This window comes from Fonsecaea nubica, assembly GCF_001646965.1.
Source record: "Fonsecaea nubica strain CBS 269.64 chromosome Unknown Scaff90, whole genome shotgun sequence".
NCBI classification, from domain to species: Eukaryota; Fungi; Ascomycota; class Eurotiomycetes; order Chaetothyriales; family Herpotrichiellaceae; genus Fonsecaea; species Fonsecaea nubica.
The window spans coordinates 101,298-127,745 of NW_019173763.1; the positions used below are offsets into that span (position 1 = coordinate 101,298).

Consider the following 26,448-nt stretch of genomic DNA (forward strand, 5'->3'; position numbering starts at 1 on the left):
CATTTCTTTCCAACCCCTGGCTAAATGCGCACCACATCGAAAAACTCAAACAGACCGACAAATCTTTAATACGAACTCGCAAAACTTTACCTTGCCGGAGGTGTCTCGATCGGCGGAAGGATTGAGGTCATATAATCACAGGCGGCCAGACTGGATCTACCACCACGAGCCCTGCCCATCAAGACCAACTTTGAATGTTGAATATGTCTGGCTCCGTTCTGCAGGGAAAGGTGATCGCCGTTGTCGGCGGAGCCTCTGGAATAGGCCATGCTGTGTCGACGCTACTCGTCGACTTAAAAGCCAGAGTCGCCATTGCCGATATCCAAGACGAGCTTCTCGCGTCAGTACAGCAGGAACTAAGCGCCGCTGGGGGTGAGGTTCTGACTCACAAGGTTGACATCACCAATCGAGAGCAGACCGAAGCCTGGCTAGCAGATGTGGAGAAGCAATTCGGAGGCCTGGACGGTGCTGTCAACCTCGCTGGGATTATTCCAAAGTCGCACAACAAAGGGACGATCTTGGACCAGGCAGACGACGATTGGGACAATGTCTTTGCAGTCAATGTGCGTGGGATGATGAACTGTGTGAGGGCAGAGATCCCTCATCTGCTCCGACGCGGTGGAGGAAGCATCGTCAACTTTTCCAGCACTCTTGGCCTCGTGGGACGTGCAGAAGCGGCGTGTTACACGGCAAGTAAGCACGCTGTGATTGGCTTGACGTCCAGCGTGGCCAAGGAGTTTGGTCGACAGAATATAAGGGTCACGGCAGTTGCACCGTCAGTGTCCATACCCAATCCCTGCCATATTCTTGCGTTGTTCAAGATGTACAGTACGGACTTTGAAAGCGCAAGAACTGACCAATGTTAACCTATAGTGGCCTCACTCTGACCCCGATGATGCAAAGATCCATCGACGCTGACCCCAAGGCGGCGAAGGAAAAGGAGAACCCCGAAATTTGTGCCTTGGGCCGGTTTGCGCAGCCCATTGAAATTGCAAAGACGGTCGCCTTCCTGCTGAGCTCGGACGCCAGTTTTATTACGGGTGTGACTGTCAGCGTTGATGGGGGTTGGGTTTGTTAGAGCTGAATGGAAAGAGAGCCTGAGGAGATCCATCAACCTCATCGATCTATACTTAAACAAGCATCCGGGATATCGCCTGCAAAGTGAACTTCGACATGATGGTGGCAGTGACTCTCCAAAAAGATCATTGAGAAGGGAGGTTATTGCTCTCTCAAACTGGCGCTGTCGTACAGATACCGCAATGCTTGTGATAGAGTGAATAAAAGTGAGTTCGGACAGCCATGAGCGGTTTGTGAGTGTTGTGGTCACATGATGCACCTATCGCTCTACCTTCCCTGTTGAGATGGCCTGTTGCCACCCTGCCCACCTTCTTCTACAGCACCCAGCGCACCTCTCCTCTCTCTCTCTTTTCTCGTTTAGCCAGAGGTAGCCTCACACAATTCAGACGCCATTAAGATGATGGAGAGTCAATACGACCCTGTGGGATATTGTGGCCTAGTTCCTTTGTTTCCTCTCCTCTCTCGCTTCGATCCCAATAGTGATGTTGCACATCCCGCCATGTTCCAGCCGCGCCTCATCCTCTCATTGTCTAGCCGTCCTTAATACACCTTTAGCCTCGTCATTGGTTTGAAACTTATTGGCCATGTATGGCATGCGTAGAGGCTGCTCATGTCTCCGAGTCTTGTCTCCGTGTCTTGAGCAGTCCAACTACGAAAAGTACGGAATTCAAGTTCCGTCCTAAATTCTGCTTCAGGAGAACTGACTGGGCCGGTCCTTGGGAGAGAGAACACCTACGCAAGTATGTCGGGAGCATTCGATGACAGCGGGACCCAGAACGAGACTGAACCCGGCTAACGGGACGGGTGAGCAGGGTGAGCGGCAACCCAAGCAGGCACGGTCTGGGAGGTGTTCAGGATGAGCCGAAGTTGAGCCAGCTCAGTGTCTCGATGTTAAGGCATATTTTCAAGGAAGCGGCCTAGGAATGCGAAACAAGGAGCAATGCTTGCCCACGCGTATCCCGCAACGCATTTATTCGAGCGGATCTCAATGAGTCCAAGCTCAAGTACAGTCGGTTTACTTCAACTTGCGCGGGAATAACGTCTTGCCACAAAGTACCTCGTATAGCCATCGCTGATAAACTCCTCCAGAGTATTTTATCCCGGCATCCATCCGTAAGACAGGATGTGGCTCTGTCTCCTCCATGTCACAAAGGGAGACAGCCTCACTCCTTGTGGTAAGCGGACCGAGTATTCTTGTATCCTATTAGCTGATGTTGGAAGTGGAGCTCTTCAAAGTTACCGTATCTGGAAGTGTACGCACTAATTACTGGGTTGAACGCGCTAACCTGTTAGAGCTCCATAGGCGGAGGGTATCCCTTGAGGCCGCCGTTCTATATTAGCAGTATCTCGCGTGCTCAGGACGGAGTTACCGGCTATATACCATACAAGCTACAGAATTCAGTCGTCTTCGGAGGATTCTTGTACCACGGCACCGAGCGCGTGTTGATGATGTTGACATGAGAACATACGAAAGGGTCGACATACAGGATAGCATACGTATCAAACTAGGTCCGCGCTTTAGGAGATGAGATTGAGGCGAGAGCAGATGAGCGTTTAGTCTCTTAAGAAGCCCATCCGTCATATTGTACCTCGTTGTCTCCCCCATAGTCGACATTCCCTCCCCCTCCACACCGCAGCAATGGCCAAATCCCACGCTGTAGTCAACGGTGTCGCGTCGTCGCACGAGTACACCCAAGATGAACTGGTGGTTCGGGATATCAGAAAGCTGGTCATAGACTGCTGTCGCCAGAACGGCGGGGGACACGGAGGCTCCGCCATCGGCATGGCGCCTTTGGCGGTCGCTCTCTGGGGCCACGCGATGCGGTACAATCCCAAGAATCCCTTCTGGTTCGACCGCGACCGCTTCGTCCTGTCAAACGGGCACGCGGCCATCTTGCTGTACGTGATGCTCCACGTTACGGGGTACGCGCACATGACGATGGACGAGTTGAAGCTGTACGCCAGCGCCAAGGGGCTGAAAGATGGGAAGTGGCAGACAACACTGTGCCATGCGCACCCTGAGAACGAAGTTCCCGGGGTGGAAGTGACGACGGGCCCGTTAGGTCAGGGCATCGCCAACGCCGTCGGACTGGCCATCGCGTCGAAACACATGGCGGCTCGGTATAACAGGGACGGGTTCGAGATAACTACCTCTCGAATATATGTCACTTCGGGTGATGGCTGTCTACAGGAAGGGGTGGCGCAGGAGGCTCTCGCGCTGGCAGGGCATTTGAAGCTCGACAACCTTTGTCTCTGCTATGACAATAACGCTATTACTTGCGATGGGCCGCTGGATTGGATCTCGACCGAGGATACCAACGCCAAGATGAGAGCGCTGGGGTGGAACGTGATTGATGTATTCACAGGCGACACATCGGTCGAGGACATCGTCGCCGCGCTGCGGCTCGCGAAATCCACCAACGGCAAACCAACTTTCATCAACATCCGAACGACAATCGGATATGGAAGCGCAACGGCCGGAACAGCCAAAGCCCATCATGGGACGTTTACCGACGAAGATCTGCTCCCTTACCTGACCCACAGCGACGGTATCAACCAGGAGACCCACCACATCTCGGCCCAGGTCAAACAATACTTTGACAAAAAGCAAGAGGAGGGCCGTCTAGCCGAACAAGTCTGGAACGACAGGTTGAAGCGCTATATGTGCGCATTCCCCGAAGAGGGCGCGGAGCTGACAAAGCGATTGAGCGGCGAAATCGAGTTCAAGGAACTTCTGTCAAAGCTCCAAGCACCATCTCACGAGCAATCTACCCGGCAGGCCAACGGGTTTATCTTCAATAAATTGCTAGCCAGCATTCCGCACATGATGCCCGGGGGTGCAGACCTGTGGAACTCCAACGCCCTAGGCGACCAGTCTGCTCAGATCCTCGACGCCGCAAACCCTGGCGGCAGAGTAGTCCGGTACGGGATCAGGGAACATGCGATGGCCTCGATCGCCAACGGTCTAGCCGCGTACTCTGAGGGTGCCATCCTACCGACCACCGCGACCTTCTTGATGTTCTACCTCTACGCCGCTCCTGGAGTGAGGATGGGCGCCCTCAGCCACTTCAAAGTGATCCACATCGCCACGCACGACAGCATCGGCGAGGGCCAGAACGGACCGACCCATCAGGCCGTCGAGCTCGACTCGCTGTACCGCGCCATGCCAAATTTCCTCTTCATCCGCCCCGCGGACGGCGAGGAGGTGATTGGGGCGTGGCTGGCCGCGCTGTCTCAGAAACGCCGCCCGTCCATGATCTCCGTGGCGCGGGATCCAGCAACAGCCCCGGCTCACAACACTAACAGACACGCGGTCCTCAAAGGCGGGTACGTGTTACAAGAAGAGAACAACGCCATCGTCACACTCATCTCGTGCGGGTCCGAGTTACAGTTCGCCGTGCAGGCCGCTGCGAGACTCACCGCCGACGGCATCGCCACCCGCGTGGTCAGCATGCCCTGCGTGCAGCTCTTCAGCGAGCAGAGCGAGGAGTACAAAGACTCGGTCCTGTCGGAGACTCCGTACACGATCTCGGCGGAGGCGTACATCTCCACCATCTGGGCGCGGTACTGTAACGCGTCGATCGCGATGGACTCGTTCGGCTTCTCGGGGGGTAGCCTCGCCAATTACGGCCGGTTCGGCCTGGATACGGAGGGGGTTTACCAGAAGGTTACGAGATATGTCAATTCGCATCGTGGTGGGAAGAAGCCTCGTAGATGGACTTTACTCAAGTAGAGTACTACTCTTTAGTCGGCTGGCATCCGTATATAACCACTCGCGAGGGTTTGGTTGTTCATTCATAAGATACCATCGCATCTGCATCATATGTTCACCATACATTTAAAATCAGTCGTACACAATAACTGGTTCGCATCCTTGACAATGCGTCTTCTTTAAAATGGTTAAGATATGAAGTAACTACCAGTTCGCATCGCTCGGCAGCCCAAAGGAAAACATTTCCTGCCCAGTCGGATCCTCCAGGCCGTCCATGGCGGTCGAAATGTCAAAGATGGACGAGAGCAGCGAATTCATGCCCGAAAAGTCATTCATCGGCATGTCCGACGACAAGTAGTCGGCCCCGGCTGGGAGGGCCGGGTTCGCCACGTCGCCCTCATTGACCATGAGCATGTCCTCCGCGGACCGCGGTCGGCGTTGCGGCGAGGTGGCCTCGAGCAGGTTCTCAAACAGCTTCATGACCCAGCGGGCGGGGTCCCAGCCTCCGCGGACGTTGTGCCAGACGACCTGGCACGTGTTGACAGCCATGCGGCCCATTTTCGCCGAGGCGGCGTCGGCGGCGAGGGTTTGGGAGTAGAAGACGGCCTGGGCGAGGAACAGGGCGTGGAAGGCTTCGTGCGGCAGGCGCGGGAATGTGGATTTGGTGGTCATGCCGCACGTCAGGTCGAAGATGCGGTGTGCCGCGTTCTCGCATGCGCCGTCGAGTTGATGGACGTGGGAGCCCGAATGGACCGAGTCTGCAGACTGTTGGGGACCGGGGCCCAGATTGGCGAGGATCAGGTTGTGGTTGTACGCCAGGGCGAGACAGGCTGGGAGGAGGTCCAGCTTGGCCTCGGCGTCGCGCCACTTCAGCGCTGGCGGCAGCTCTGCTCGCCATTGCTGGAGCTCGTGGCACAGGTCGTCGTGGCTGGGCCCGTGGCCGGTTCGCTTGGAAAGCACGATCCGCCGCAGGATGAGGAAGAGCTTTGTGTTCTCAACGTGGAAAGAGCCGACGATACCGTCGATTCCGTGGCCCACGCCGTCCATGTCGTCTTGCGAGTCCGCGGCAAAATCCTCTGTGGTCAAAGTCTCGACGTCGGCCACGTCGACGCTATTCATCCGGAACTGACGACCTGAAAACGTCGCGGCGCCAGTGTCCCGGACGAACAAGATCCACCATAACCGTCTCAACAGACTCTTGTCCTCTGGTGCCAGCCTCGTGTCCGCCATGGATCGGTGGAGGCCTAGTGACTCTGCGATGATGACCCCTGCTCCGATCCAGCTGGCCGAGTTCCAATAGTTATTGTGCGCGCCGCCCCAGAAGCTGAGGAGGATGACACTCTGGAGGATCATGATCTTGTTCATATGATAGCCCAGGTCGAACAGGGCTTTTGCTTTTCTGTAGTAACACAACCGCGCCTCGATTCTGTTTTGGTACCCGACGCGAAAGAGCACGTCTTCGTCGCAGAAGGTGACCGCGGCAAAGCAGACCGAGTGAAGCAGGAGCCATGGGATCTGTTGGGCTCGGTAATGCTCGAGAAAGCTACTTCGCTTGAAGATCGGATAGATGGGATAGACGCGATCCAGGAACGTCTTGACCAAGATGTCCAGGATCTCTGGGTCGGGGACTTCGAAGCATCCTCTGGCTTGTAGGAACTCGATATCCTTGGGTGGAATGTGGCCAGGGTGTTGGTACCCCGAAGGCTGAGGCGGGCCTGGAGGCTCTGGCTTTGCGGGAGTGAGATAATGTAGCTGCGGCTTTACTCCGTGACCTTGATACTGCAGTACAAGTGAGAGGGGGAAGGATTCATCGAGGTAAGTGATGGAGAACCTGTTCGATCGGTCGGCCGTATGGGTCTTGCGCGATTTGAGGAACGGATCAAAGGTCGACGCCCACGAGATATCTGGATATGGCGAGAGTGTGGTGTTGGACAGACACGAGACGGGCGACGAGCAATCTAGGGACAGTCGCCTCTGGTGGTTACTGTTCTCCAGACCATTCAACAAGGACGCAGATTCATTGAATCCAGCTGGGTCTGTGACAGACTGCTCAGGTTGACCTAGATTGACCGACGTTGCTGACAGGTGCTCCGTCTGGAATTGTTCTTCGGGCGGCCTTGCTGTAGGCTCGCTCGCAGTTGTGGATCTGTGATTCAAAGGTGAAGCGTCGGGTCGATGCTGAGGTTCTTCGGCCAGTGTTGTCCCTGAAGTATATGATGGGACTGCCGGGTTCTCAGAGCTATTGCCATGGAGGTCCTTTACGGGTGATTCCCGACGTTGCTGCTCGACAGCGACTCTCTGCTTGCGCTTATATGTTCCTCTTTTGGACTCAAACAGAACGCAGTCGGTCTTTCCGCTCAAAACACATCTCGTGCAGGGAGTGCCGTGGTCCATGGCGTCGCATTTGACCCTCTTTTGTCGACACAGAAGGCATGCTTTCGCTGCACGGAATCTGGCTGGCACGAAAGTAGTTCGCGAGGCGGAAGCCATTGTGAGCTCGGGCCTGTGAGATGAACCGAGAAGAATGTCTCCAGCGGACGAACATGGGCGACGAGCAGGTGAATATCAAATGAAGGCACTGTAAATCTAGACCATAGTCTTTTCTCCCTTGCTCAGCTGTCTGTACATTGTCTAGAGTCTGAGAATGAGCGAGAGAAGACCACTCGATCCTCTACACTGATCCCTCTGGCTTCGCCCCTTCTTACCTCTTCGCGGGATAAACACGCAGCTAAACTCACTGGGGAAACTTCGCAGTTATACCCCAGGCGGGGTATCATCAAGAACACACTAAGATTCTGGGCAATAGGCCAAATCATCCTCTCTCGTTCCTGACTGGGTAAAGTGAGGATTAAAGAGGTTCAACTTCGGCTGTATTACTATTGGCCAGGTATCCGTAGCTTGGATTTTTGGGAGAACCCTGACAAAGTCACGAGGCGAAGAACTTGCGCGATGTTCTCGAAGAAAAGGCTATTGGGTATGATAAGTCTAGATTCCGTAGACGAACGAGTTCTTCTCTTCTGACAAAACGCCGAAGATGTGCCATTACCTCGCCCGTGTACAACAGGCATACAGGTACAGTCTACCGGGTACATGATGTGACGAGGACGGCGTATAGTGCCGAATTGGGTAATATACCCGCCATATCCATATTGGGCATAGTCACATTAGGAACTTCTCGAAGGGGTACGTTCACGTACTCGTATGAACATATTCGGCTATAGAAGGGATAATGACGAGTGTAGGATTTTTGGCAAGGATTCACAATGGGAAAATACAAAGGATACATAGAAGGACGCCGAATGTGCGATGTTGCCTTTTCGAGCCTGCATAGTCTTGTCTTTGCGGGATCTTCACCTCCAAACCACAAAGGCCCAGATCTCTCACAACCGAGAAATTCAAACAATATTCAACGGCCACCATGATTGCAGGCGCAAAGGAATTCAAGATCGCCGTCATCCCTGGCGACGGCATCGGCGTGGAGGTGATGCCTTGGGGAGTCAAATGTCTTCAAGCGATCGCAAAGGTCTACGGGTTATCGTTGAAGTTTGAGGAATTCGACTTCTCCTCGATCAACTACTACCTCAAGCATGGCCAGATGCTTCCGGACAATTGGAAAGAACTGCTTTTGCCCTTTGACGCCATCTACTTCGGCGCTCAGGGAAACCCTGCCATTGCCCCGGACCATGTCATTCTCTGGGGATCCCTGATTAAAATTCGACGCGAATTCGACCAATACATCAACCTCCGGCCATGTCGTCTCATGAAGGGCGTGCCGACGCCGCTCAAAGACCGTCAGCCCGGCGACATTGACTTTGTGGTCGTCCGGGAAAACACAGAGGGCGAATACAGCGGCGTCGGTGGCAGGCTGTTCGAAGGTACCGAGAGAGAAGTTGTGCTTCAGCAAACGATCATGACCCGCGTGGGTGTCGATCGCGTGATGAGATACGCCTTTGACCTTGCACGATCAAGGCCTCGCAAGCGCCTCACCAGCGCCACCAAGAGTAACGGCCTGGCTATCTCGATGCCATACTGGGACGAGCGTGCCGCTGCCATTGCACAAGAATATCCCGATATTCACACCGACAAGTACCACATCGACATTCTGAGCGCTCATGTTGTCCAGAAACCACAAATCTTCGACGTCGTGGTCGCGAGTAACCTCTTCGGCGACATCCTGTCTGATCTAGGTCCAGCCTGCACTGGCACGATCGGCATCGCACCCAGCGGGAATATCAACCCCGAGAGGAAATTCCCCAGTCTCTTTGAACCGGTGCATGGAAGTGCCCCGGATATCGCTGGGAAGGGGATTGCAAATCCCGTTGGCATGATCTGGGCTGGCCAGATGATGCTTGAATGGTTCGGGTTCAAGGAACCGGCCGCAACACTTTTGGACGCCATAGAGACTGTGTTGGCAAAAGGCGACCTGTCTGTCAACACGCCAGACATGGGCGGACGTGGAACCACGGCTGGACTGGGAGGAGCCATCGAGGAGGAAATATTGAGGCGAGCAAAGTAGATTCATGCTAGATGTCCTGCTCAAGGATCAAAATTAGATTTATTCTCAAATGACCGTGTTCATCCGGATACCCATATCTATTGAATCTAGTTGGGTGATGTGATCAAGAAGCTATGGGTATGAACAAAAGTTCGCATTAAGAATAATAGGTAGCACGTTCTAGTACATTAAAGTGGCTCAAGCATAGCTGTGCCTTTACTTTTGGCAGTGCTGGCATGTGAGAAGCAGTTGACTTTGCAGTTAGAACTGGTGGAGGAAATGCTCCTGGTCTGTGCTGTTGTCCAGAACAAGCCATCAAATGCTCGGCAAATCAATGCGAATAATCAGGAGACAATCACATGGTCGTCTTGGTGCTTCTTGTCCCACTGGACTGACAGTCCCAGTCTCCAAGGGTCCAGAACGATACCGGCGGGTAAATGGTCTGCCCACATATACCAGGTAAGTAGCCGGGCCGGGTAGAAATCCCAGGACGGCAATATCGCCAACTCTGATGCCGGTATATCCATTCGTCGAGGTACCGCGTCCTGGTCCACTTGCCAGAGCATGTACCCCGGATAGACCGAGACTTGTATACCGACATACCCTTGCCATGGTCCTACGATGTTGATAAATCAGTTGCCTGCGCAGCAGCGATGCATGATACTCAGAGTCAACCATAACATTCTCATCGACCGCATCCTCCAGCAGTGTGCAGACGCTCAAAATGTCAGACACAGCGACACCGAGCACCATCATCATTGGCGGAGGTCCGTCCGGCATCGCCCTCGCATACGAACTGAAGCACAAGCTGGGCTACACAGACTTCATCGTAGGTGTCCAGACTCCAGCGACTGCATGCACATTCAACGACTGACTTGGATCAGATATACGAGCGAAATGACGGAGTTGGGGGTACTTGGAAGACGAATACATATCCGGGATGGTAACGTGGCAGATCTGTCTGCAAACGAGGCTGTGAGACTGACTCTGGCGGCAGTGGCTGTGACATTCCCTCTCACCTCTACTCCTTCAGCTTCAACCCAAACCCAAACTGGTCGATTGAACTGTGCGAACAACCTGAGATCCTACAATGTGAGTTCCCCAAAAATAGGTAAAGGCCTAGGCCAACGTTGTCAAAGACATGAACGATACGGTCGACAAATTCGAGCTCCGGCCCTTTTTCCACCTCGGGATCGAATGCCTAGGAGGCAAATGGCACGAAGACCGGAACGAGTGGGAGGTGTTTCTGAAGGACCACAAGACCGACATGACATATTCGCGATTCGCCACGATCCTCATCTCCGCCGTCGGCGCGCTCTCGACGCCCAAGACGCCCAATTTTCCCGGCATGGACAAGTTCCGTGGGCCAATGGTGCACACCGCGCAATGGGACCACAGCCTCAACTGGGAGGGCAAGAAGGTGGCGGTGATTGGCAACGGGTGCAGCTCAGCACAGGCCATTCCGGTCATGGCAGAGAAGGCGGCAAAGATCACGCAGTACGCGCGAAGTCGGCAGTGGTATCTTCCCAGGGTAAGCGTCCCTAACCCCTTGTACGAATCATTCAGGTAGAGAGAACTCCATCTGACATGGCCGTCTGACACAGCCGAACCACGTCTTCACCGAAACGGAAAAGTGGTCGTTCCGCTGGATCCCCCTTCTCCAGAAATGGCTGCGCTTCCGCATCTTCCTCGACGCCGACGCCGACACCAAGGAATACTACTCGTCCACGACCGGGGTGAAGAGTCGATCTCAGCTGGAGAGGAAGGCGGAGGCGTACATGCTGTCCAAGACGCCGAAGAAGTACCACAGCTTCATCATCCCGGACTTCCCTCTCGGTATGTCTTCTTTATTGCCATCAGCAGATATCTCTCTTCCTTGGAAACACAAAGTTAGTAGGTTGAGTGCCTGACTTTTTTATCTCTCAAAAGGATGCAAACGACGGATCTTCGACCCGGGCTACCTCGACAGCCTCAACCGCAGGAACGTCGAGCTGATCAACCAAGGCATCAAGGAATTCACCGAGACGGGGCTGATCGACATGGCGGGCAAAGCGGCGGATTTCGACATCATCGTCCTCGCCACGGGGTACCAAGTCACGGATTTTCTGCAGACGATCAAGATCGAAGGCGCCCACGGCGTCTCCCTCGCCCAGCAGTGGCGGGAATGTCGCGGCGCGCAGGCGTACATGGGGACGTACGTGCACAACTTTCCCAACTTCGGGATCATGTAAGTCGTTTGGTCTCACACTCGTAACGACGAGACACGATCTGATAAACCCAACAGTTACGGCCCCAACACCTTCCCGGCCAACAATTCGGCGCTCTTCTCGTGCCAGACCCAAGTCAACTACGCGGTGCGCAGCCTGATCCGGCCGATCGTCGACGGCCGCGCCTCGCGGATCGAAGTCAAACAGAGCGCCGAGGACCGCGAGACCAACGTGATCCACGCGAAGCTCAGGTCGAGCGTCTTCTTCTCGGGCTGCTCCAGCTGGTTCATCAACGAGCACGGCCGCAACGTGACCTCGTGGCCGGGCAAGGCCGAGGAGTACTGGCGCCGCACCCTGGCCGTGGACTGGGGCGCGTTCAAGCTCCGCGGCGGCACGAGGTGGTGGGCCCTCAACGCCCTGCTGCGCGAGGTGTCGCCGCGCATCCACGCCGAGCGGGACATGGTGCTTCTGGCCGTGGTCGCGGCGTTTGTCAAGAGCAGGCAGTTGACGCAGATCGTGCAGCCGCATATCAAGTGGGCGGGCGAGATGGTGTTGCAGAATGCTACGGAGCTGCTTCATCGCTAAATACACCCAAGGGGAATCACATTGTGTGTTGCTGACGGAGAGAGAAAAGTAGTCTGAGTATAGGTATAGGTATAGGTTCTTTGGCGTTGAATGTTCAATACTTCCCGATAAAAGCGAGCCTCCGTCCACAGTTTGCAATCATCCATTAACCATGTCAGCTACAAAGGAGCTATCTCACCCAACAAGTATTATAGAGAGAATCCATCCAAATCTAAATAGTCCATCCTGACTCAACACAAAGCCCCACGATAACACTTTGGATTCACCTCGGCGGTACGATTCAGGGTGAATCCCTTGTTGACCGTCAACCCAAGACCCGCGGCTGCCATGACGGCGAGCCCAACGGCAGCAGACTGCGGCGACTCGGCTGACACGGCACAGATGAGCTTGCCGCAGCTCTTGACGGTACTAAAGACGTCCTCGCAAATGGCGCAGTTCGTCAGGTCGTCGTCCTTGCCGGGCCAGGACTTCTTCCCGGCGTCGAGCTCCTTGGAGAAGACGATACCGTACAGACACGCACTGACCAGGTCGGTGGCGAACTTGAAGATCGCGACGCCCTTTTCCGCCGCCGGGTTGGGCCCCTGGCTGCCCAACATCAACGCCAGGTCCATGCCGACGCTCGCTGCGTTGATGTACGTGATCCACTTGCGAATCTCGTACCCGGGCGCCTGGGGATCGGTTGGGAAGATGCAGACGATGGTGGCAATGTCCATGGCGACGCCGAAAGCCTCGGTCTTGACACTCGTGACAGCCGTCTGGGCGGCTCCGACCTTGGAAACGCTCTTGGCCACGGCGATGGCGTCGTAGACGATCTTGACGGCGCTGATGCTCATCCCGACTCCGGAGAAGAAGAGGGCGTTTCCTTTTTGCTCCACCTCGGACGCACCCCCGTCGACCATCTTTTCGAGGAATTTCTGGCCCGGGTCCTGAAGCCTCGGGGGAGGTTTGCCCGTGACGATCCTCGACATGGTACAGGTCATGAAGCCCAGGATGAACGCTACCAGCTTGAGCCAGTTCAGATCGTTGCCCGTGCAGAGCTTGTACAGGGCCGAGATGATAGGCACGTTGATCTTGCCGGTCACCAGATCCTTGAAGAGGCCGATGGACTTGCGCAGGAACTTCAACACACCCACGACGATGGACTTGACCACGTCGATGACATTGACGAGGAGGTCGTTTCCCAGCTTCGCAAAGAGCTGGCCGGGAGAGAGGTCGCCCATGCCGTGGAACAGCTCCGACACGTCGTGGGCGAGGTCGGTCACCACTTTCATCAAGCTTTCTCCGAGCGGCTTCAATATCTCTTCAAAGGACGGTTCGCCGGCTCCAGAGGGTTTGCTCGTCGGTGGCGATGACGCCGCGGCTGCTGCGCCAGGGTTGCCGTTCTTCATTCTATCAGTCAGGTAGTTGAACGCGGGACTATCAGATGCTTTGGCAGAGGAGCTGCTCTTGCCGCTCTGACTCTGATTAGTCGATGCCGGTTGGGTCAAGGTCGGGACTTTGACCATCCCCTTCAAGTTGTCAAAGAAGCTGCCGCAACATTAACTCCATCTTCCACGACGAGGGAAGGAATGTCTCACCCTTCGATCTTGGGTTCCACCTTGTGAATGCCATTCGATATCCAGTCGACACTGCCGAGAAGGAGGTTGTAGATGTCGTCGCTAGTATTCTTGATATCATCCCACCCGAACAGATGTCCCAAGAGATCGAGCAATTTATCCCACCCCAGTTTGATCTTCTCCCAGACCTGGAGCCCAAAGTTAGCCTGGGTTAGATAGCAGGAATCTAACAGAAGCAACGACGACGTACCCATTGCGCAGCTTCACCAATCTTCTCAATCGTGTCCAGCACAAATCTCTTCATCTCGCCTGCTATCTTGCACACGAACCGCCACACTCCTTCGACCTGCTCAATCACCCAAGCGACTGCATCATCTAGTGCGACCTTGACGTGGTGGAACGCGTCCATCGTCCAGTCACCAATGGCTTTTAGCCCTGCCCCGCCGTCGACTCGCCGTGACGACCTAGGATTCAAGACATCCGAGTGCGCCTGGTTCAGCTTCTTGAAGCATTCGTGTGCTGCCTTTAATTCTTCCTGTCCGGGCCTGTTGCCGTCCGACCACAGGCTCTGGCCAGATTGCGTCTTCAAACTGGCCAAATCGGCATCACCGCCGAGCTTGGAGCACAGATTCCGCACTACCTTCAAGCTCGGGTCGATCCTGACGGTCCGGTCTGCCATCTCCACATCAATTTTCTGATTATCCGTGATCTGGACCACGCGGAAGGAACGGCCAGAGATCATGTTGGTAGCCACAATCATGGAGAGCAAGCCTGCAGAGTCCAAAGGCAACCAGGTCCCCTCAAGGTCTGAGGTGATGTTATAAGTTCTGCCATTGACATAGGCGGTTGTGTCGGATGACCCTACAACGCACACCTCGCCGTTCGAGATGGGAAGGCTCTTCTCGTCCTTGATTGTCACCCTCACGGCGTAGCTTTGAACCTCGATGGTCTTAGTGTAGTGGGCAATCCCAAACGGCTCGGACTTCCATATCCCAGTATCTTGGCTCTGGGCCAGTAACGTGAGATTCCCCTGGGAATCATTCGAGATGACTGTTTGAGTAATGACATTGAGTTTGGCTCCGGGGCTGCGCTGAGAAATGGACGCCGAAAAGGACGACGACGACTGTTTTCCCAGCAGAACCGTTCCGGACTGGTGTGCCCGTTCGACATTTGTCGAATCAGTCGTCAAGTATCCCAGCTGCCCGTCCCGGCTGAGACCCCAGACGGTCAAACTCGGTCCATCTTGCGCTACGGAAATGCTGGCCGGTGCTTTGAAGAAGCTGTCTTCGGCAATAAGCGTGTGCAAGTCTGTCGAATTAATGCAGTCCTGTGCAGAAATGGTGTACAGTCCCTTTGGCGTTCCCACGAGGAGACCAGACTGTTGGTTCTTGTCGGTATACGAGGCAATAGCCGTCGCTCTGGGGTCGCACGACGGTTCGAGACGCTGGAAGTGCAGAGCTGTTCCATCTGTCCCGGGCCTGGCCAGGTTACAGACCAGCTTCGCCTGGTTCTGGGTGGAATACAGAACCCAAAGACCTTTGCCGAGGATGCCATACGACGCAACTGCGACGGATATGATCCTGTCTGCATCTTGGGGGAGTTCGAAAGTCTGCAGGGCCTGCGTCGTGTCGCCGTCAACCCAGATGGCCTTGAGGTCGCTGCTCTTGCTGCTTTGTCTTGCTGGCGGTTGAATGTCTGCGACCAGCAGTGGGAAAGAACCAGGGCTGGTCACAGCGCCCTGGATGTGATTCAGCCTCAGCCCTGATGGAGAATGGACGGTACTTACCATGAAGAGCTTGTTCACTGTAGGCATGGTCTGCTTCGGGTACAAGGAAATTCCATCCAGATTGTCGAGGAGGAAGGGTTTACAAACATAGACATCGGAGCTCTTGTCATTCTTGACGGCGACAGCGAGATAGATCTTCAAGGCCTCATCCTGCTCTGCCACGAAGGCTTGTATGACAGCTCCATTAGGTAGATTCAGCTTTCCTCCGAGGTCCACCAAGTTACGGTTGCCGGCGTCGTCTTCCTGTTCACGGTCACTATAGTATCCGAACGGAATCGACCTCGAAGAAGTCCTACCTTGATCAATTCAAGCACCAGGGGACTCTCATTGCTCAAGCCAATCACGGCTGGTCTCCGCGTGATGGGCTCAAGCACCGTGGTGAACACAGACCCTGCCGCCGCCGGCGTGGCAGCGATATGGTTGGCCATCAACTCCGTATCGAATGTAATGTTCGCCATCTTGATCTTGTAAGTTGGCAGTTCACGAAACCCGCTAAACATCGAGGCATCCGCCCATCCTTATTCTTTCAGCATAATGCGAGCGGGGTCTTGGTCAATGCGCGAACCCATCCCTCGTAATGCTACGTGTTTCGACAGGCTGCAACATTCTACCATCCACAGCATGTCACCAGCTGTTCCGTGGCTGGCGTCAAGTTGGATTTCACATGTTGTGACCATTAGAGAAGTGGAGAAGCACCTGATACCGACGGGAGTGAATTGATTCGTGGGTTGGCGAAGTATACGAGGCCCCAACTATCCTCCGAACTCCAGGTTGGTCTGGCCAGAATGTGATCCCCCAGAACCCCATATCAGCACGATACTAAGATGGTGTTTGAGTTCGAGGCCCCCAGCATCTGCATCCACATCAGCATCAGACAAGCAGCACGGCCCGCAAAGAGAATAAAGCTTGAGGCAGCTTGTCAAGCGGCTTGCGTGGCTGGTACGGACCTCGTATTCATTGCATTCAATCCATTCTCTCCTCCATTGAAACCTCGACAGTCTTTGACAAGTGACCGTGCACGTCCTCCCCTTGTCATTATCGACCTGGTGCTTAGTACCCGGTATTTAGCTTCAGGGCTGATCAGGTGTATATTGGTCTAGAACCAGGTTCAGCTCTCAAACTCTCAGCCACGCTGGAGACGCTGGCCAGCTCTTCGCTCTGTCACATGCATGGTTATTGTAAAAGGGGTCATCTTCGGTCTCTACACAGAAAGGAACAACTCCTGCACAACCATCCCAGCGAGCCTTCGTCCAAGTCCTCCAGCCTGCCATAGAGCCAGATCCAGAATTTGCAGTGCAACGACAGAGGAACAATGGCACCATCTGTACGCAAAGGACCATCCATATCCAGATAAAGTTCTTCCTCATGTACTGATCCCATATGACCAGATTGGCGAGTACGACCAAGTGGTTGCCATTACGCAGTAGGCTCAGTCTTAACCCTCGACTCCCCTTTGCCATTCTTGTTAACCTTTCAACCAGACAAATGATCAACAATGCACTCCAGGACCTGTTTGCGATCAACCAAGCAAACGCCGTCAGCGCTGGCCACGCAGCTGACGCCGTGATACCGAATTTCGGTCCAGGGACCTTTGCTTTCAAGGACTTCAAACTGGGTTGTCCCAGGGTTGTCGTGCACTACAGTGACGAAGACAAATACCATTTCCTCTACCAGATCCACATTACCAGCGGCAGTTTTGTGGTATGTCCATTTTCTTCTGAACAAATCCTCTCATTGCTGACACCGTGTTAGACCCAGAAAAGCTGGACGGACACGACGCCTCTCACATGGCCGATCCAGGACTGGTATTTCGCCTATTCCGTCAACATTGGCAAGTATTCCGTTCTTCAACTCAGGTTTGTGGCGGCTGACATGGCACAGCTCTGGCGGACATCGGCAAGCCAGAGGTGCTGGAGAGCTTGCGCAAAAAGCACGACATTCCGGGTGACTACTCGATCCAGAAGTTGATCATGAATATGAAAGGTGATACAGACATCTGTTTAAAAGCCATGCTTGTATTGTCTAACATGGGTACAGATCCCGACATCAGCTCAGCCACAATGACTCAGTCCTACTTTGGCGGGTATGAGAACGACAAAACACCCAAATTGTCTGAAGACAGCCTGAAAAACATCAAGATCCTGATGACGACAATCGGCGAGGGTCAAAGCAGTATGTTGCCTGTAATACCATATGTGACGGAGCATGAGAACCTTGAAGAGCTGACCCATGGACGCAGACACAATGCTACACATGCAAGACTTGAATGTCCTCGGCTACGTGACCAACGGCCCCCAGAACAAAGCCGTCGTCGAGTCTCCCAAAGCGATATTCGTCCCCTGTGGACTCCAGTTCCAGACATATCCGTACAAATCCAACGGCAACGCCGCCGGGGACGGCACGACCGGCAATTCCAGGCTGAACTACCTCTGCTACCTCGAGAAGACACTCAACCCGGGCCAAAAGGACGCGCCACCTATGCCGTCGGGGGACAAAAAGTATCTCGGCTACGACGGCAACTGGACCGCCGGGTCCATCTCGACGAGCAACGGGCAGGACAACGTCCCAGACGACCTCCCCCTGGGCGCCTTTGTCATGACATCCGGCAATTTCATGGACCAATATCTATTTCCCAGGCTGCGAGACATCATTGCCCGAATGGCCATTGGGTGGTCGGACTTGAGTGCCGGAGCGTGGGCTAACTCGACGTGGGCCATGTATGAATGGCTATTCCCTATCTTCCCTATCGACGCCGTCCCCAAAGCTTTGAAAACTGACACTTGGAAAACAGGGGAGTCAATCTCCATATCAACGACCCCGGCAACGTCAAAGACAGCGAATACAAATTCAACAAGACCCAAAATGGTCCGAAAACGGTCTGGACGTTTGCAAAGTCCTGGCCTCAGGATCTGAAACGCGACCACGGCGCTCAGTCGATCAAAGTTACTGCTGAATGTGAGTTCGTCGTGTCCTTGTTGCGATCTGGTCGACTGGCTAGGAACTGCGGATTCGATGCTGACAATTTTCTTATCACCCTGTAGCGTCTTGCGAGGTAAAAATCACCGCCACTGGAGACAGCCCGACGATCAACGTCGAAGGCACCTCGTACATACGCCTGTACAGCGAGATATGGTGGGGACTTGAGGACAATGCGGCCAGCAAGGCAGACGAGTACGTATCCCATACATGCATGCATATCACTCGGCACAGACACAGACCAGACCAATCTCTCCACCCTTGTGACACGGACATGGCACTAATCTACCTCTCTGACACACAGCCTCCACCGCTCCTTCAAATGGAACTTCAACCTGACCCTCCAATCCGTCAACGACGGCGGCCTCCAAATCATCATGACGGACCGCGGGCACCGCGTCGACTACGACGCGAGCGACAAGCGCGACCTGAAGGACAAGTTCGGCGGCATCATCGACTGGCTCGAGGGCTGGTTCAACACGTTCAACTTCGACAACCTGGGCGGCCTGGAGAACGTGCTGGCCAACGACATCGGGCGGGCGAGCAAGCTGGTCTTTCCGTGCTCGGGGGTCTTCTTCTACAAGAACCCCGTCATGACGGACCGGGGCGACTTGATGTGCAGTGTCGGGTACAAGCCGAGCGGGGAGACGTTGGGGGGCGCGGCGAGGGTGAATCCGCCCGTGCTGGCGCCGACGGATCCAAAGACGGTCAATGAGAAGACGGATAAGTGGTGATATCCGTCCTGGGTCGGAAGAGTGTCTGGGGAATGGCTCGAAGAGTATGAGGTAATAGTGACCTGTACCCCACATGGCCACTCAGCGGTAGTACATAATAGGTGGTACACGGAGGGAAATATCACGCGAACATACACGTGGAACTGCCCACGGGAGTATACTTCCCCACGGTCTGGAACCATCTGGTAATCAACCATAACTCAAAACCAAAGTACTCTGGGGGGAATTACGATGATTAAAGAGAGCACACGCAGACGGCCAAGTGTGTTATGAGACTTGGCTGAAGACGGATGTCATGGTCGAGACTCGAGACTCGAAACCCCGGCCAATATGGCATGACTTTGCGTTTTGTGCTAACAAGTCCTGCATAGAAACTGATACGGTGCCTGGACTAGGGCCTTAGTACCCAAGAGTGACGAGGTGCAGCCGAAACCACGGTTCGAGACTCTCTCAATTCGTCGGGTTCAGTGTTCTGGTCATGGCGATGATGATGACGATGTCCATGTGAGGGGCTATTGAGTTACCTACTTGCATAGCACGTGCATAGGTACTCTGGGGAGGTCTCAAAGGGTAAATTGTGGAGTCGAGGGTGTGTGTGCCTCGTAAATGTGGAGCTACCAGAATCCTGACCTGTCCGCCTCTGCCGGCCATGCGAGCCAATGCTCGCGCGAAGCACGGTTTGTTGTATTTTCACAGTCTCTGGCCTCCTCTTCTGTAAGGTAAACGACGTGCAGGTCTGTCGCGTCTCGTTGGTTCTTGGCAGTGGTTTGAATGTCTGCATCCCGCCGGATATGTATAGCCCTCCATACTGCATCCTCGATACTCCCAGCCCAGGTCGTGTAACCATGGCCTCGTCGAAAGACAACTTTTTGTTTATGTACATCTGCTACCACCCCATTCATTACCACCTCATTATTGTTGGATTTCTCGAGCATTCCGGCCAACCTATCTCCGAGATACTGATTGTTGACCAGCAAGTTCCGCGGATGCGACCGTGGTAGGCTCTCATAGAATTGTGCAATGTCAAAAATGGGCGGCGAAGGCCCTATAAACCCAGCCATTAGATAGCTAGGTTGCGGCATACTCCGCCAATTATCACATAGCCCATAAACGATTGCGCTCGAACAATGTGAATGGATAATGCTTTGTACACCAGGGAATCGGTCGTAGATGGAGCTATGGATGTAATGTTCGGACAGATCAGAGACTTCGTCGATCTTGTGACATCCGTCATACGGATTAGCAATCGGAGAGCCGTCAGCAACACGCCATTGATTCAGATCGGCCTTCGACGAGATCAGAATGGCGGGGACATTGCTGGTGAAAAAAGTCGAAGGATCAACTGGATTGCGTACGGATATTTGGCCATGTTCATCGAGCACCTGGTGCTTGTGAAGGATATGAAATGCTGTTATAAGATCCGATAAGTGTCGGTCCAGGCTGTCCATTTCCTAACGTGCCCTAATGGAGATCAAATATATCTTCCAACGGTCGCGAATCTTAAGCGTCTAGATTGGGTATTCAAGTTGAGAGTGTTTGGAGTTCGATCTCCTAAACGCCTCGAAATATCGGTCCTTTCCATCAAGTTGTATGCTGAGAAGCTTGGTTTGGCTAGACATTTGCAGACTCCTGTTGACGCATTCCTGCGTCATGTCATAGTTGGCTCATCGATGGCTTCTAGCTCGAAAAGCCCTCCTCCGACATCTATTTGCGACTTGCACGTCTGCACCGCTTAGCTTTACGCTAGTTGAATGGATGCTGGGTCTCTTTTTCGCCTCTTCCATTACTGGCTCGCCTGGGTCATTGAAGCCCCAAGCGGCTAGGGCTGATGTCTCACACATTTCACAATGACGTTCTCGGATCTGAATCATGAATGTTCCTCACTCCCTGCACCGAGACCCGAAAGGATCAAGCTCGATCGTCACAGGTATCACTTGCGTCGTGTAGGAGGCTGTCTTAGAGGTGTGCAAGGTAGGCGACCAAATGACAGTGCAGGGACTTCCAAGCCGTTGCATTTCAGGATGCACAATAAGGACACACTGTGATAGGTTGAACCTAGGAGAAGGCTCGGTTCTGACGAACTAGCGCCAAGACCCACGCTAGGACCAACGCTACTTCCTAATTAGCTAAATTCGCCTATATATTATATAGGTAAAATACGCCTCCTGATTAGACGAAGCGACTATAGTATAAGGGATACTAGATCCTAGTAACTAAGATACCGTATATAAGGGAAGGTAAGGAAGAGAGATAAAGGTAAGGGGAACGTAAGGCATATACGAAGGAGGAAGGATAAAGGAGAAAGAGGAAGATATTAAGTACCCCTTACGGAGGAGCGTACGATATAAGGAGAGAGGGAGGGGACGTTATTCCTTCTTCTCTCTCCTTAGATTTATCCTCTTTATTACTAGGTTAGCTAGCTAGTTATAGAACTCTTTCTAAACCCTCATAACTTACTATACGAGATATATAGGATATAATTGACTAGAGGGATATAGATTAGTAGGTGGAATAAGAAAGGCGTATAAGTGGTGGTCGTACAAGAGGGGGTTATTACAACCTGACCCCGGGAGGGACCCAAGAAGAAGAGACAAGACAAAGCATGCAAAAGTGCCAAGGCACGGCTAGGCCCGAAGGAGGAAGCTGGACTGCGTACTCTGCCGCGGACTGCAACAGAGCATCACAGAGCGGTACAGAGTGGACTGCATGCTCTACAGTGGACCGCGACAGAGCAGCACAGAGCACTACAGAGCACTACGAGTTTCCTTTCTATATAGTCGAGGTGGTTCTCATAGTTATCCTTCGTAGTTAACTTCGTTTATAAATAATCGAGTTCTTCTCGGTTATACGCTTTACGTATAGCTCGTATACTATACTCTTGGCTTCGTCTCAGCTATTCCATCCCACTACTATATTACTAAGTAAACCATACAGGGTTTGCTAGTAACACCTCACGTGTGAAGCGACTCGTAACAGGGGTGAGCTAACTTAACGACGATATGGTACCTACGGAAAGCCTAGGTATAATGTACGTATATGTCAGGAGGATAAAGAAATATCTGATGTATATAGTTCTGAGTAGATTAAGTGAATATATCTTATAGTGGTGGTGTAATTGAATTAGATTGTCATACGGTAGTGGGAAAGTGCGCGACTCGCTATGCTGCGCGACTCGCTATACACCCACGTTATATACTATAGGATAGCTATTTACTATATAAATTATACTATTCTAAAGTGCGTAGACCTACACCGCTATATACGTATATGGCGGTGTAACCCTTGTTGTACCCTCGGTAAAACTACTAATTTTTTGGATTTTTGCTCACCACTGTATTCGGGAGCGGCCGACCCTAGCAGCCGTCGGGGGCGTCAAGCTTCTTGTGGTCTTCCGCGACAGGTGTTTTCTCGAGATTCCGTGCTCGGCGCTTCGGTACCCTTACCAGGTTTGCTCCTATTCGTCGATAGGATATGAGTCCTCCACAACTCATCATGTTCCTCCATCGAGTCACGCATTCCAAAGATTCATGTCACTGACTCTGGTAGTTAAACCGAGGGAACAAATCATAAGGGCCAGAAGATCGTGCATGCTAAAAAGGCCATTGCGGAAAGGAAGCTGGAAGATCGGGAACTCCTCAAGATCGGGCTGAATCTGTTCTGTTCGCCTTAACATGCCGTTCTTTCCGTGTTTTCTGTTGTCAATCAGATTAGATGTTCCGAGATTAGATACCGAGCGGGGCCCAATAGCACAAGCTTTTCCCCCGCTAGATGCTTGTCTCCATCCCAGTGGCAGCTCTACTCAGTAGTACTATACTTCAGGTTCCGCAGAAGCCCCAATGCTCTCTCCCAATGGCATCGCCGATCGGTTCCTAGCCACGTCGACTACTGTGTACAATTCACCGGGCGACGGTATGGATTCTTAGCAATGTTGCATTGAGGTGTTAGCGTCGTCTCCTGTGGCGAGGGTTCTACCAGGAGGCCAGCATACCCAGCAGAACCCACTTGCCTAGCACCAGACAAAATTTTCATCTTATCTGATCCGTCTTTACTGCATCGGGCTTGTCTCCAGTGCGGAGACCGCTCGGCCTCGTGCCTCCGGCCAGAGGCCAAGAGGTATAAAACCGCAAGCTGCAGCCATCGTTGGCCTACTCCTGTAAATTTGCCAGTTTCCTTCCTTTCGCCTCAAACCAGCCATGGATGTTTTTAACCGACTCAGGGACCGGGCTGGGCAGGCAGGGGAACGGGGCGCCCAAGCCTCGGATGTTGGTGGTATCGATATGGTCCCGGCCGACGATAAGAACCTCGAAGGCAACGCAGTGCCCAAAACCACCAGTACAACAGACATTGCGCAGAAACCGGATGAAGAAGCCCCGGCTGAAGATGCACAAGCTGGTGTCCAGGCCATGGAGGCTACTTCCATAGTCTGGTCCAGGAGGTCTCTGGCCTGCGCCTTTGTCGGCATGTGGTTGGTATACCTGTTGAATGCCTTCCAAGGCTCGACCATCGGCAACTTTGCGCCATATGTCACGAGCGCCTGGGACTCTCACTCGCTCCTAACTGTCATTGGCGTCGTCTCAAGCTCCATGACTGCCGCAGTTTTCATTCCTTTGGCCAAGGCTCTGGACGTCTGGGGCCGCGCCGAGGGTTATCTGACCATGGTCGGCTTCTGCGAGCTTGGTCTCATCCTCATGGCCGTCAGTCACAACCTGTCAACCTACTGTGCTGCCAACGTAAGTTATAGAAGCTCTCTGTTGTCCTAACCCTGACGCAGCATGCTGACAGAAAACCTCCTCCAGGTCTTCTACAGCGTTGGTTTCACCGGTCTCATCTACACCATCGACGTCGTCACCGCTGATGCCACCGCACTGAGGACTCGAGCTCTGGCCTACGCCTTCACCTCGTCCCCCTATATGATCTCGGCCTTTGCTGGGTCATATGCTTCCGATCGTATGCTCGCCGACATAGGTTGGTCCTGGGGTTACGCCACCTATGCCTTTATCACGCCTGTTGTCTGCGCACCCTTGTATTTCGTGTTGGTCTACAACCTCCGCAAGGCTAAGAAGCAGGGTCTGCTGAAGGAGAGAAAGGCAAGCGGCCGGACCTTGACGGAGAGTATATGGTATTACACCAAAGAATTCGATGGTACGCTCCAACCGGGCCCGGGACTCCAACCTCAGCTAACGTCCTATACAGTTCTCGGTGTGTTCCTGTTCGCCGCCGGCCTGATCATTTTCCTCCTCCCTTTCAACATTGCGTCCATTGCTCCTGATGGCTGGGCAACGGGTTACATTATTGCCATGATTGTGGTTGGATTCGTCCTCATAGTGACCTTTGTCCTCAACGAGCTCTTCCTAGCGCCGGTTCCCTTCATGAAGTTCAACTTTTTATCCGACCGGACACTCATGGGCGCATGTCTTCTGGACTTTGTCTATCAGATATCCTATTACTGCTGGAACAGCTACTTTACTTCCTTCCTCCAGGTGGTCAATTACCTCACCGTTGCAGAGGCCGGCTACGTCAACAATACCTTCAGCGTCGTGTCTGGTTTCCTCCTCTTCTGTGTCGGCTACGGGATCCGCAAGACGGGATACTTCAAGTGGCTCTTGTGGATTGCTGTCCCGCTTTATATTTTTGCTCAAGGTCTGATGATCTATTTCCGGAACCCGGACCCATACGTTGGTTACATCGTCATGACCCAGATCTTTATCTCTATTGGCGGTGCCGTCTTTATCATATGCTGTCAGGTCGCTGTTCTGGCTGCTGTCGATCACCAATACGTCGCCGCGGCCCTTGCTTTGCTCAACGTCACTGGAACCGTGGGCGACTCGATTGGTTACACTATTTCGGGCGCAATTTGGACAAACGTCTTCGAGAAGGCTCTAGAGAGGTATCTTCCGGCGTCCGCGCTACCAGACTTGTCCGACATATACAACGACTTTGACACCCAACTCAGCTACCCCAAGGGCTCCGCTACCCGTACTGGTATTCAGAAAGCCTATGCTTATGCTCAAACTCGCATGCTTGCTGCTGGAACTTCCTTTATGGCTTTGGCCTTTGTTGCAGTATTCATGATAAGGAACCTCAATGTCGGCAAGATCAAGCAGACCAAGGGCAACGTGTGGTGATATACTGTTGGGGAATGCCTCCATGTTCGAGGGTCAGCCGATTTCGACCTTGAAACCAATCTCCTCATGGCACGTGTACACAGCTTTCTCTACCACCGCGATCGGATGTTTGCCTTGGACAAGCCGTTCGTTTCGTGGTCATCACAGACGTTCGGGACAAGGATGGAGCCGATCATCGAGTTTCTGCTACATCTTGCGTAGTAGCCCACCCACCCTTTACTCGGCCACGAGCCGCACTCGTACGCAGATAATATAAGAGTCCTTTCCTTAGAAACCTAATACCGTTGCTCGAGTTTCAGCACTTGCCGTTCCGTGCTGCCTGTCACCCAAGGATCATGCCCGCTAGCCGGGCCGTCCGCTGGTAAGTGTCGCACTTCCGTGCACACATTTCCGCATGGGTCCGGTCCCTGTCAAACTCAACGGGCCATATTTCCGTGATTCGGCTTGAGGTGGCCGTCACATTTGCTCAATCCTCAGAGACCCCACAAATTCAGACTTTGTTCTAAAACTCCGCTCCCTCAGTCAAGCTTGCCCCAGAGACGCCGAGATTTCTCGTGAGAATCTGACAGGCATGAGCTTGCCCCGTGACAACATCCGGTGGAACTGCCCGTGGCTTATCATGAGATATTAGGTAGTAACCGTTTAGAGTAGAGATGAAGTGTGACAACGACAACAAAGAAAAGAAGAGGGTGTGACAAGGAAAGACCTGCGGCACCGGAGGAAGGTAAGGCGAGGCAAGAGGTAGCCTCGACCCGACACTACTCCGTGCCTGCCCTAGCCTTCAAGGCCACTACATCTTGTCTCCAGCATCGCAAACAGATTGCACACTGCTCCCTCCTGACCCCTGTAGATATCTCAGCGGCAAGAAGAGCAGCCGGGATTAAAGAGAGTCACATTGCAGCCCTTCTACTGGCGACGAGAGGTCATTTGACGGAATCCGGTGATTGAAGTATTGATTGAGAGGTTGTGGTGGCGTGAAGTAGTCGATGGGGTGGCTCGCATGGTGGTGGGCACCAAAGACAGGACTCAAAGGATCCGACAGAGAAAACGGCGAGATGATTGAGGTGCCAGATTCCGGAACATCACGATGAGTTGGAGAGTTCATAGGCGTCCACATGTCCTCAGCCGATAAAATCCAAGCAGAAGATTACATGGCGTTGTTCCCGGAGTATGTATGGGGGTGTCAAACGAATTC

The 26,448-nt window shown here is 53.4% G+C and overlaps 9 protein-coding genes across 9 annotated transcripts; 6 read left to right on the forward strand and 3 right to left on the reverse strand.

The window, feature by feature from the left end:
* Positions 1–203: 203 nt before the first annotated feature.
* AYO20_09588 (hypothetical protein) lies at positions 204–1,078 on the forward strand (the record flags this gene model as incomplete). Its single annotated transcript, XM_022647857.1, has 2 exons — positions 204–775; positions 874–1,078. The coding sequence occupies 2 exons, from the start codon at positions 204–206 to the stop codon at positions 1,076–1,078; spliced, it is 777 nt and encodes a 258-aa protein (XP_022496203.1).
* Positions 1,079–2,716: 1,638 nt separating this feature from the next.
* On the forward strand, positions 2,717–4,810 carry AYO20_09589 (hypothetical protein; the record flags this gene model as incomplete). Its single annotated transcript, XM_022647858.1, has 1 exon — positions 2,717–4,810. One exon carries the CDS (start codon positions 2,717–2,719, stop codon positions 4,808–4,810), a length of 2,094 nt encoding a protein of 697 aa, XP_022496204.1.
* Positions 4,811–4,993: 183 nt separating this feature from the next.
* AYO20_09590 (hypothetical protein) lies at positions 4,994–7,279 on the reverse strand (the record flags this gene model as incomplete). Its single annotated transcript, XM_022647859.1, has 1 exon — positions 4,994–7,279. One exon carries the CDS (start codon positions 7,277–7,279, stop codon positions 4,994–4,996), a length of 2,286 nt encoding a protein of 761 aa, XP_022496205.1.
* A 928-nt stretch (positions 7,280–8,207) lies between these two features.
* Positions 8,208–9,305, forward strand: AYO20_09591 (tartrate dehydrogenase; the record flags this gene model as incomplete). The annotated part of the gene is made up of 1 exon (XM_022647860.1): positions 8,208–9,305. One exon carries the CDS (start codon positions 8,208–8,210, stop codon positions 9,303–9,305), a length of 1,098 nt encoding a protein of 365 aa, XP_022496206.1.
* A 703-nt stretch (positions 9,306–10,008) lies between these two features.
* Positions 10,009–12,076, forward strand: AYO20_09592 (hypothetical protein; the record flags this gene model as incomplete). Its single annotated transcript, XM_022647861.1, has 7 exons — positions 10,009–10,113; positions 10,169–10,227; positions 10,282–10,376; positions 10,424–10,815; positions 10,889–11,120; positions 11,214–11,511; positions 11,569–12,076. The coding sequence occupies 7 exons, from the start codon at positions 10,009–10,011 to the stop codon at positions 12,074–12,076; spliced, it is 1,689 nt and encodes a 562-aa protein (XP_022496207.1).
* A 230-nt stretch (positions 12,077–12,306) lies between these two features.
* AYO20_09593 (hypothetical protein) lies at positions 12,307–15,876 on the reverse strand (the record flags this gene model as incomplete). The annotated part of the gene is made up of 5 exons (XM_022647862.1): positions 12,307–13,603; positions 13,654–13,820; positions 13,883–15,370; positions 15,419–15,661; positions 15,715–15,876. The coding sequence occupies 5 exons, from the start codon at positions 15,874–15,876 to the stop codon at positions 12,307–12,309; spliced, it is 3,357 nt and encodes a 1,118-aa protein (XP_022496208.1).
* Positions 15,877–16,730: 854 nt separating this feature from the next.
* AYO20_09594 (hypothetical protein) lies at positions 16,731–19,128 on the forward strand (the record flags this gene model as incomplete). The annotated part of the gene is made up of 10 exons (XM_022647863.1): positions 16,731–16,742; positions 16,807–16,841; positions 16,900–17,119; positions 17,171–17,260; positions 17,320–17,401; positions 17,456–17,590; positions 17,658–18,135; positions 18,210–18,373; positions 18,460–18,589; positions 18,699–19,128. 10 exons carry the CDS (start codon positions 16,731–16,733, stop codon positions 19,126–19,128), a joined length of 1,776 nt encoding a protein of 591 aa, XP_022496209.1.
* A 614-nt stretch (positions 19,129–19,742) lies between these two features.
* Positions 19,743–20,576, reverse strand: AYO20_09595 (hypothetical protein; the record flags this gene model as incomplete). Its single annotated transcript, XM_022647864.1, has 1 exon — positions 19,743–20,576. One exon carries the CDS (start codon positions 20,574–20,576, stop codon positions 19,743–19,745), a length of 834 nt encoding a protein of 277 aa, XP_022496210.1.
* A 2,745-nt stretch (positions 20,577–23,321) lies between these two features.
* Positions 23,322–25,253, forward strand: AYO20_09596 (hypothetical protein; the record flags this gene model as incomplete). The annotated part of the gene is made up of 3 exons (XM_022647865.1): positions 23,322–23,858; positions 23,925–24,270; positions 24,322–25,253. The coding sequence occupies 3 exons, from the start codon at positions 23,322–23,324 to the stop codon at positions 25,251–25,253; spliced, it is 1,815 nt and encodes a 604-aa protein (XP_022496211.1).
* Between the last annotated feature and the right edge of the window lie 1,195 nt (positions 25,254–26,448).